Source organism: Cheilinus undulatus, linkage group 20, assembly GCF_018320785.1.
Source record: "Cheilinus undulatus linkage group 20, ASM1832078v1, whole genome shotgun sequence".
NCBI classification, from domain to species: Eukaryota; Metazoa; Chordata; class Actinopteri; order Labriformes; family Labridae; genus Cheilinus; species Cheilinus undulatus.
This window is the reverse complement of record NC_054884.1, coordinates 29751658-29763187: the sequence shown is the minus strand read 5'-3', so window position 1 is coordinate 29763187 and position 11530 is coordinate 29751658. Positions and strand designations below refer to the sequence as shown.

General features: G+C 37.0%; 1 protein-coding gene across 1 annotated transcript; it reads left to right on the top strand.

The window, feature by feature from the left end:
• The first annotated feature begins 1432 nt into the window (after window positions 1–1432).
• On the top strand, window positions 1433–9497 carry si:dkey-21e13.3 (uncharacterized protein LOC100150043 homolog). The gene is made up of 5 exons (XM_041816150.1): window positions 1433–1526; window positions 4669–4776; window positions 6202–6324; window positions 8180–8305; window positions 9025–9497. Exons 1-5 carry the CDS (start codon window positions 1433–1435, stop codon window positions 9495–9497), a joined length of 924 nt encoding a protein of 307 aa, XP_041672084.1.
• The last annotated feature ends 2033 nt before the right edge of the window (window positions 9498–11530 follow it).

Here is an 11530-nt window from a genome sequence, read left to right as displayed (position 1 = left end):
AGTGATTTGCAAATGTCATTAATCCATATTTTATTCACAATAGAACATAAGCACAAATCAGATGTTAAAATTGAGACATTTTACTATTTCAAGAAAAATATTAGCTTGCTTTGAATTCAATGGAAGCAACACATCTCAAAAAAGTAGGGACAGGGCAACAAAAGGGTGAAAAAAATCATTGGTACTACAGCTGGAGAAGCATTTTGCAGCTAATAAGGTTAACTGGCAACAGATCGGTAACATGACTGGGTGTAAAAGGAGCATGTAAGAGAGGCAGAGTCTTTCAGAAGTAAAGATAGAGGTTTACCAATCTTCAGAAAAAATTATCCACAAATTGTGGATCAAGAAAAGATGTTCCTCAGAGAGGAAAATTTGCAAAAACGGAGTGTCTCAAGTATCTCACCATCTACAATCCATGATATCTTTAAAATATTCAGAGAATCTGGAGAAATCTCTGGGACAAGGCCAAAGGTCAGGATTGGATGCTTATGATCTATGGGCCCTCAAGTGGCACTGCATTAAAATAAGCATGATTCTGTACTGGAAATCACTGCATTGGCTCAGGAAAACTTGTCTGTCAACACAGTTCATTGTGCCATCCACAAATGCAGGTAAAAGCTATACTGTTCTGTGGTCAGATGAATCAAAATTTTGATTTCTTTTGGAAAAACTAAAGGGGATAGGAACCATCCAGCTTGTTATGAGCAGACAGTTCAAAAGCTTGCATCTCTGATGATATGGGGTTGCTTTAGTGCCTATAGCATGTGCAGCTTACGCGTCTGGAAAGGCACTATCAATGCTCAAATGTATGTAGAGGTTTTGTAACAACATATACTACCTAGAGGCTATTTGGCCATTTCAAATATGATGATCTGAATGATTTTTCCATATAAAAAGAGTAATCACAACACTGAACCAGACATGTCCTTTGGATAAAATGCTGTCTATTTATACATTTATTAACAAACCATGTGCCAGAAGCTCACCTGTCCTGTTGTTTTGGCAGGGATTTCCCCACAGGTGAAAGGAATTGTAGGAGATTTTAGTGCTGTGACAATACATCCAGCAGAGTCAGCCAAGAAGTAATACCTTTCCTACACATGCACGCATACGTACACGTGTGCCAGAGAGAGAGAACAGCTTTAGTGAGGATTTGCCCTGCATTAACCCTAAGAGGAGACAGATCCAGCTGGAGCATGAGTTAGAAAGACACATTCATCCGCAGACTAAAGTTTGTCTTGCCAAAGAAATATAGTTCAGAGTGGAAAGGAAGTGCAGCAGTTGGATTAACATGGTATGAAGTTAAAGGTTTCCTCTAAGCTACAGCTAATGTCTCCAGAAGTCTGGCAAGAGGTGAGCAAAGTTTTGTTTATCTTGCATGAAGATGTGCACCTGACAAAGTTTTACCACCAGCTGGCTGGAACGGGGCAGGATGGGACATCCGAATGTGCCGCTCATCTACACATACTCGCACTCCCAAAGGAAAAGACACAAAACTGGTCAACAGGAACCCTATCCGCAAAATGGTGAGTCCAACAGAGTTCAAAACAATGATGCTTTACAATGTGAATGATTCAGTTTTTGAGCTGTTTTCACAATAATATGGTTGTCATACCTCCTATTATGCTTTGCTGAGATTGCAGAGATTTTTGCATTAGTATTGTTCATGCTTCATGTACTCGCGTGGGAAAATGTCAGCTACTGAGCAGCTTAAGTAGACAAGACAGGCCAAGGGTTAGCGGTGTTGTTTCAGAGCTCATCAGTAATATTTGATGAAGGAGAAAAGCTTTATACACACATTTTTATAGACAATGAAGAGGCTCAACTTGTTTTTTGTTCCCAACTTCATAAATGACACTGCCAGAGCAAGAATCTGTCCCTTTAATTCAAATTTATATGATTTTATTTAGATTCCTCAGTATGTTTATCCTGCTGTCCATGAAGACGTCTACCAAAGTGCATCTGCACAAAATGACAATTTATCTCTTAAATGCATCGTTTTCAAGTTTTGGTACCAAAAAAAGGGTTCAAAGTGGGGCTGAAAGATGATAAAATCTTCATTTCCTCTTTTTTCAATGGTGGGATAAGAAATTTGATCCTAATATTAACATATTTTGTTTAGTGCTTTAAAAACGGTAGTTTAACTAAGCTTAGCTTATAATAATAAAGAAGAGAGCTTGTCTATATCTGTCCAAAGTAAAAAATATCCTCTTACCAGCATGATTAAAGCTGATCAAATACAGCTTAAATGTTAAATCTTATTTGCATAATCCATAAAAGTACCTTTTAACAGTTAATTTTCAAGTTAAACTTTTTTTAAATCTTTGGACGGATACAACAGTGTATTAGAGCCCCTCTGGCAAAGTAAAGTAACAGGATCTGGTCATTTTCAAGGAAACAGGTTGATAATTTAAGTCCGAACAGTCAGATGAGAAAAAAACAAGAAAATTTGCATTTAGAAAGTCACAGATTTATGAGTCAAAAGTGGCATCTTCATTCCTGATGAAGTTGTTCTTCTTATAATTTTTATTGGGACTGAGAAATAAAAAGGTGTTTGTGATTTTAGCCCAGAATCATCAAATATCCTTATGACCTAGGCTAGACGAGATATTTCTGAAACTAGGGGCCATCAAACCACTGTTCTCAGTTTTGGTTTGTCATAAATTCAAGACTTTCTAGTGTCACAAGTTTTGAGTTTATAAAGTCAAAATATATAAGTATATGACTCAAAAATGTCTTTTTTTTTTCTTGTAAATTTTCAGCTATTAAAAAAAATCGATCTCTATTCATTTCTTTAGATGTATTACTATAATGATATTAGCATGAAAAAAACTCAAACACAAACATGGCTGAAAGCTTGCAGCTTGCACTAAAGCCACTGTTCATAATCAGTAGAGTAGAAGTGGCTGAATAAGTTTTTCGCTCTTAATTTATGCCCCACATTTTTAGCGACCTATTTTCACATTTACACTCAACTGGTGCTGCTTGCCCTGATATGATTTAAACAGGTGACTAATCAGCCCAAGGTCAAATTAGACTAATTACAGCTGTCAAGAGAGCAGGGTGGGTGGGGCCTACCAAATATAGAATATTACACATTATCTGTACAAGCCAGGGTTATCACTGTAAACTTGCTTGGTTAAAGTTTAAAGGAACTGCTGGATAATGTTAGGAAGAACTCTCTAATTTGACATAGACACTGACAGATAATCCAGAGCTTTCTCCACAGGAATCAGGATCAAATTTTATGTACCGGCAAAAAACAGGTAATGTCCAAATTATTGCTCTCTTTGAGAATGGGAGATTTAAAACACTGGAGTCACTGAAAGCCCATTACCATAAACCAAATAAAGACTTCTACAAATATTAACAGGTCAGATATTTTGTCTATAAGCAGAACAATCCTTTGGAAATTCCTAACAATTCACATGCATCTGACCTCAAACTGAAAAAACATTTCATATCCAGGTTTTATTCTGAGATGTTGAACTTGAACCAAGCTAAGCTTGTAGGGTTGAAGACATCTTGGTGTAGCTTGCTTAAATGTGTAATGGAAGATGATGTGTGGGATGAGATTCTAAGACTGCCCTCCAGAATTTCAGTTTGCTACAGATATAAAGAGTTACAGTTTAACATTTTGCATCATGTGTACATATCTCCGTATATCTACAGTAAATATAACACAGGAACATCACCAAACTGTCCTCAATGTAAATCTCACAATGGTACCAGGTTCCATATGGGAATGTGAGAAGGTCCAGATATTTTGGAGGGCAGTTTGTGCAGAACTGACCGCATCAATTGGCCGGCAGGTGTCATAATTTGGACCTTAATAAATGATATAGCGGACAATCAGAGCATTTTTGGATCTTGAGAAATGGACATGAGATCGTCTGAACCCCACAGTTTTGGTTACTTTGCAAGTTTGATTACCTATGACAGAAAACGTTTTAGTTTATGGATTATCCAGTCTTGTAGCTGTGTTATTATTTGTTTGTGTGTTAATTTTGTTCTGTTAAAAACTCAAAAAACAGAATTTACAAAAAAAAAAAAAAAAAAAAAAAAAAAACAGGTGACTAATCTCATAATTTGGCTACCAGGATTACAAATCTTAGAAATAAGCTATAGTTGTAAAAACTAAGACCAAAATATGTTTGATTTTGCTGAAAGACTTGCATTTTAACACGGGGCTCTGGGATGAAGGACTTACTACTTCAGTTTGGTGCATTTGCTGTGGCTTTAATTTTATTGTTGTTTTTTTATTGATTTTACTAAAATGAAAACTCGTTGAGTTTAAAAATCTGTTTTTCACAAATGTCCTGGTCAAGATGAGCAGCTGCACAATGCTGAAACTGAATGCTAAAACTCTGAAATATAATGGTGAAAAGGTTCTCTACATACCATCACTGATGAAAAGTGATCACGGTGGCATCCATAAAAGTTTTAAAAATATTTACCAGATAAGGAAAACCTCTAGACACTGGGTCTGTCTGACTGCTTTTCTTATTAATAATTCCAGAGCACATTTTACACCCTACTCTCCTCTCTGACCAAACTGCCATAATTTCAGCATTGTCTTTGATCCGACAGCATCCACACCTGCTGCTTTTATTTGTTCCTCAGTATGTGACTCTAAATATGTCTGTATTGTCCAACAATCCTCTTTAGACAACCTGAACAACGCGTTAGGTGCCATCAGAGTCCTCGGTTTGGAGCTGATTGAGGACGAACTTAAACCACATCTGAACACAGTGCTGACCAACATTAAAGAGAGAAGTGAGTTTCTTCACACGTTTCTATACTGTGATATTTAATGTCTACTTTTTGATATTCCTAGCTGTGTTATCCCCTGAACTGCAGCCATAACATGATCTGCCCAACAGCATTAAACATGCAACAGTTTATCCTTCCAGGTCATAGTGAGAGCTGTCAGGGTGAGGTTTTGGGTTAAAGTAGGTTCTGTTGTGATTTGAATTGCAAAATAACAGCCACATTGTCGCATATAATTTAAATATTTGTGTTTCCATACTAGTAAACCTTAAGTCATCATACCTCCCACACTGTGCTGCTGCATATTTAAACAGCTCCCTGTTTTGAACGATAAAACCTGTATACAGTGGTGGGGGGGGGGGTTGGTGCTGGGAAGTCTGTGAAGGGATCAGGTGTGTCAGAGGTAAGTCCTCTGCAGACGTTAAGCTGCATTTGTGTCTCATAGCGAGAGAGCGACGTGGGGAGTGGAGGAGAAAGGAGGGGTAAAGAAGGTTTAGGGAGATATTTCAGAAAGCAGGGCCTAAACAGACGAGAGGTACAATTCAGGAACAGTCTGTTCAATATTAAGATGAACAAAATGTTTCTTTGACTTTAGGCTTTAATAGCAGCCATGTCTAAACTTTGAATTCAAGGATTTATGTGAAATCTAAAAATATGTTAGAGCAGCTCGATTATGGGGAAAATCATAATCAAGGTCATTTATAAATATTACAATCATGACTATTAAACGTGTGTGAATTTAGAATATCTGCATCACATGTATTTGCCAAACTTGAACATTTTAAACAAGACAGAACACTTAAAAAAGAAAGCAATTAAGCAGAATAAAGAAGTGGAAAAATATGAAAATAAATGCAAAGATAAATTAATGGATAGAAGTTTATTAAGTAGGTTTTTGAGGTGGTGGAAATATACTTTTGTGGCTAAAATAAAACAACAAATACTGAAACATTTGCCACACATGACAGAATCCATGGACAAGATGAGCACAGCATGGCATAAGCAGCGGTAATTGTTTAATCTCCCTTAGCTTGTTTTCATGATCATGGGAGGCCAAGATCGCGAAATTGAAACTGGATTAACTACCCAGCTCTAAAATGCTTCCAAACTTTGTATCTCACTACTCGGATCACTCCAGACTTAGATTTGAAAAAATAATAATAATCTGATTTTGTAATCTTATTTCAAACTATACCTACAGTGTTGTAGTGTTGTGCAATTTACTTGCATATTAGTCAAGAAACAAAAGCAAAGTTTTATTATTTGTTACATAAGACCTGATTAAATGAATGCCCCTGAAAGTTCTGGCTGCAGTAAAAACCCACCATGAGGCCACACTTCTGATTTTCCTCTTATTATGTGATTCTAGTTGGCTAAGTTTAGCAAGGATTTGTATTACTGTGTTAAAGTTGTAATTCCACATGTGTCCAGACAAAGGCGCTGCTGAGCAGGTGGTCATCAGTGGGATCCTTCCAATTCTGGCCTGGTCTCTGAGATCCAGAGGGCCTCTCACAGTTCTGACTGCAAAACTGGTGGCTGAACTCGCCAAAGAATGTAAGTTAACTCTGATAAAGTACACTGACTATAATCAGTGCTGTCAGTCAATTAAAGAAATTAATCTAATTGATTATTGGCTTTGTAATCAATCACATATAGTCACATATGCTGATAATTAGAGAAAGATTGTTGTACCAGTAGACTTAATATTCTAATAATATCAGAATGGACAGTTTTCTAAATGGCATTTAAACTTTTTATTAGCTTTTGAAACAGAAGAAGTGGAGACCAAGGGAAGACTGCCCACCTCCCAGTCAACCTAGGATGATGTTAATCTATAGAATAGGGATTTTATCCATAAAAATATTAGAGAATTTTTACAAGCATTAAAATCAAAGCTACTGTAGCCGGTTGTGCAGTGTTATTTTTGACAGCTATTGTTAATTTTAGCCTTAGTCTATGTCTTTAGATGAAATGTCTTTTACTTTTAGTCACATTTTACACATTTCTACCTTTTTTAGTTTTAGTCTAGTTTTAGTCGATGAAAACTCCAAAACATTTTAGTCTAGCTTTAGTCCATGAAAAGTCCTCACATTTTAGTCTTTACTTTTAGTCCAAGCATTTATTTTCTTGTCTGAATCTGCTACCAAATCATGGTGGTGTGTTTTATGCTCTCTGCCAAACCTGGGGTCCCTGCTTTCTACAGCTGAGAGGCAGAATAGATACAGATGCATTGTTTTTTTGACAGAATTACCCACAGTGGAGAAATATCATGGCTTTTGAAAGTCCAACAAAAACTGAATTACATTTTAGTCTAGTTTTAGTCATCTTGATGAAAATTAAAACTTACCTTTAGTCAGTTTTAGTCATCAAAGATCTATTTTTGTCTAGTCTCATTCTAGTCTTTCTCAGGGAAAAAAGGCTGTCAACAAACTTTTTTAGCCTTAGTTTTATTCTAAAAATTAACACTGCGGTTGTGTGATGGCATTAGAATGCAATTAATCAGCATAGATTAATTGGCTTTTTCCCTGTGATTAATTGAAATGTTTTAAAAATTTAACAGCACTAATGATAATGTAATTGTTTTGTGTGTGGTGCAATGAAGATAAGCCTTTGATTCTTTGAGATGCTATAATACTTCCTTTGTGTTAGCAGCACTTTAAAGGGATACTTCAACATTTTGGCAAATTCGCCCATTGCCATAATTCCTATAGTCTTAGTAATAGGTTTGTTTCCTTTAGTTTTCAGTTCAAGTTGTTTGTAGATCTCGGGGGACTGATAAACCAGCTGCACAGCTAAGGCTATGGAAGCAGACAGTATTATTTGCTTTCCCTCATCAAGCTCATCAAGCTCATCAAATACACAATCCAACAACTCCAAAACGCTCTTGTGGACAAGTTGTGACCTGTACATTCACTACGCTATGAAATAATCATGGAACATTACCAGACGGAGATGTTTTAAAGTTAAATGCAAAGCCGGAACTACACTCCAGACATGGCTGCTGCATTGTGTCACTCCACCGAGTGGTTTACTCAAGAAATAGTTCCGAGTATTTGCTTCATGTCTCGTAATGTTACATAATTATGTGTTATTATTTCATAGCATGGTGAATGTGTAGGTCACAACTTGTCCATGAGAGCGTTTTGGAGTTGTTGGATTGTGTATTTGATGAGTTTGATGAAGGAAAGCAAAAAGGACCGTCTGCTTCTATAGTGTTAGCTGTGCAGCTGGTATATCAGTCCCCCCAGATCTAAAAATAGCTTGCACTGACAACTAAAGGAAACAAACCTATTACTAAGACTATAGGAATTATGGCAATGAGCGAATTTGCCAAAATGTTGAAGTATCCCTTTTATTTTGGTTTCAAATCAGCTTAATTTGTATTCCTTGTTTTTCTTTTATCTTTCAGCTGTGATTCGTAAAGGTTTCGGTGATGCAGGTCTGGGCACGGCTCTGCTGTCTGTGCTGACCAGTCCAGACCAAGAATTACTCTTCTATGCTGCAAGAGCAATCTCCCGCATGTCTTATGACAGCTGTAAGTAAAACTAGCCAGTAGTGAGTGATCGCTTTCTGACAATTCATGAAATGCTTTGCTGTAGCGTAATTATGACTTCTGTTCATTGATTATTCACTGGTTTGATTGTGTAAAAGTAGTAAGAAGGCTGTTTTTGTTATCAATATCTCCATTAGTGAGCATATATGGTACGTTTATGTAACACTATTATGCATTTTCTACCAACTCTAATGTCCATCTGCAATTTAAATCACCCATAACTTCATGCTAATTTCTGTAAAAGCTTGGTTTTATTGGCATACATAACAAGACCATTATCTCTGTGTTAGGCCCATATCAGAAGAAAACATCAGTTCAGTTATTTATCAGTTGAGAAAAATATGTTTGAAGAAAAGGCCAAAACGTTTAATGCTGTGGTGGACTCAAGACTCATTTGAGGGGCCGGGGTGAAAATGATTTCAAAAAAAGGGCACCAGATTTTTTATGATGTGATTAAAACTACTGTACCACTCTAATTAAACAGATGAGGAAGTATTAACTATCATTTATTTTACAAAGATACACTCGGGGAGACCTGTGGTTTAATGCATGAATAAGTTAGCCTTGTAGTAAACAGAGGACGTTTGTCATAAGGTCTGTAAGGTTCATGAATATAAATCTGATAATCCTAAGGTTCATTTTGGCTGCATGGATGATTTAAATGCCACATGTACCTCTCTCTGGGCCTTTGTCTCCTCCAGCTAAGCTCCAGGACCTGTTACTCCGTCGTGGCGCGGTTCCACGTCTCGTCGCCATCCTGCTGCGTTTCCATGATAAGGAGGCCCTGGAGGAGGTGTGTCTTCAGGCCCTGTGTAATGTCAGTGGCATGGGTGTGTCAGAGGAGGCCGGGATGATGTGGGAGAGGGGGGCGTCAGTGAGGCCGGGGGAGTGCGTTTATCACGGCGTCACCCCTCACACCTGTGGTTTCGCCTCCTCTGTGATTCTGGTGTGTGCCACTCAGTGGGCCCCGGGTCAGTACGCCGTTAAAATCGAGGTGTTCCAGCGCTGCTCCTCCTCCTTCTGGAGCCTCCACGGGAACAGGCAGGGAACGAGCTGGTTCCCCTTCTCTGGTTTGGGGAGCTGCTCAAATCTGTACAAGGTGATCAAGTTCACGCCAAAGAACATTCCCCGAACTAAAAGCCTGAGGTCTCGCGTGTTTCACACTTTACTCTGACAGATTAAACTCTGCAAACATGGCTGCCAACCTCACGCATCTGTCTTTGATGGGATTACTACAACCTTTAAAGTTACACCAGCAACAAAACATCAAGAGACTCTTCAAACTCTAACTCCGAACATGCACACATGGAAAGATTCAGATGCTTCAAAATGCCTCTCCTGCATTTCTTGAGAGCTTATTTCTCATACTTGCTCGTAATGTGTATTTGTTTGCATTTTTTATTGTAAAACACAGCTTTAAAACCCACAGGCTTTAGGGAAAACAATCAGTCAAAGATAATAATATAGATCCAGATGTTACCAGCTTTTACACATGCTCATATTTTAATCAATAATCAAATCAGGGTTATAGAAAAAGCTATAAATCAATGAGAATTATGTATCTAAACATGATTACCTTAAAATGAATGCCATTATAATGTAATTAGTGTTGATTCCTTCACAAGTGCTTGAATAATCATCTACGGCAGCAATATCGATTGTGCTCTTTTTTCCAGACCAGTGGAGCATGGTTTATAAAAGCCAGTACATTTGAACCAACTATATTGATTTATTACCTTAAATACTGTAATAAATATTACATTTGTTTATGTATCAGTGCAGCAAAGAACCACATTTCAGAGTCAATTGTGAACACAAATAACTTCTGTGCATGATTTTCTTTTGACTTAGGGATGCCGGAGTATTATAAATGCTATTGAGATAAAAATGTTCCTTTGACATCATCTACATATGTTTTTATAGTGTTTATCTTCTGTGTTTCGTGCAAACAATAAGTTGATTTGAGGTACCAAATGCCTTTAAAGAATAATAGCGAAGACGATACAAAACCATTTAATATGAATAGAAATGGTGAGAAAATGCTTTCAGTTTTCAGAGTATGGGTTAACTCTTTGACTGATAAATAAAAGCAATACTCAGTCATCAAAACTGCACGTTAATTCCCATCTTCAAAAATGCACCTTCTTTGACATAGTTAACATAAAAAAGAAAAAAAAATGCTTTTTACTATTAGAAAATGCCCCTGATTTTTTTTTTTTTATTGTAATCCCAATAAAAAAGGAAGCAAATTTTAAGATTAATGTGGTAAAAGCCCAAATATGTCTTGTCTACTTACATAGGTTAGGACTTTTTATTGTTTTTAATGTTTGTGTCACTGTAAAGAAATGAGAACTGAAACTACTGAATAAAAAGAACGTGACTGTCAAGTGCATCATGGTCTTTTTTTTTCTTTTTACATGGCACATAAACAACCTGAGGATTGACCAGAATGGTGGCACTGTTTCCTGTTTTTATGATAGTAAAAAGCAGAAGGTAAACTAAAGGCCGGCCCAGATTACATCATTTTTTTTGGTTGTTCACGACAGCGCCATGTCAGACTATGCAACCAAAATCCTGTCCCGTCTTGACATACAGCATAGCCACAGCACCAGTTTGATCCTGACCACTCATTCTATACCAATTTCACCACTGTTTCTGATATCACTCAGGTTACATCTAATAATTTCCAACAACAGGCTTGTTAAGCAACTGAGCCTTAAAAAATTGGGATAAGCTGTTACTAGAAGTTTTATGGTATTTTAAGAAACAACAAAACCATCATCTACTAACATGTTATGTTTAAATGAAAAGGATTAAAACATTTTTTAAGCTTAATTTGTCTCCTTTATTTGTCTTACCAGCTTTGCAGGTTTCACCTTTAAATTGTTATTCATTCATTATTCCTTACACCACTAATGAGCTGTCCCTAACTGGGCTCAGCAAACTGGTTTAAATGGGATTTAGCTCCAGGGAGAAAAACTTACAAGGGTAAAAGGACAAGCCTTCTACAGCTTGATTTATTATTAAATGTGGCAAACATGCAAATAAATCCTGAGTGTCTCTGTCTTCTCTCCTACTCATGTTGTCCTGACCCACTTTATGGCTCTTCTTTAACACTAGATGGCATTGATGTGCTTTGTATGATCCTCTGTTGTCTTTGTACATTGTGATATTTAACAAACACAACACCAGTTTGTGATTTTATAC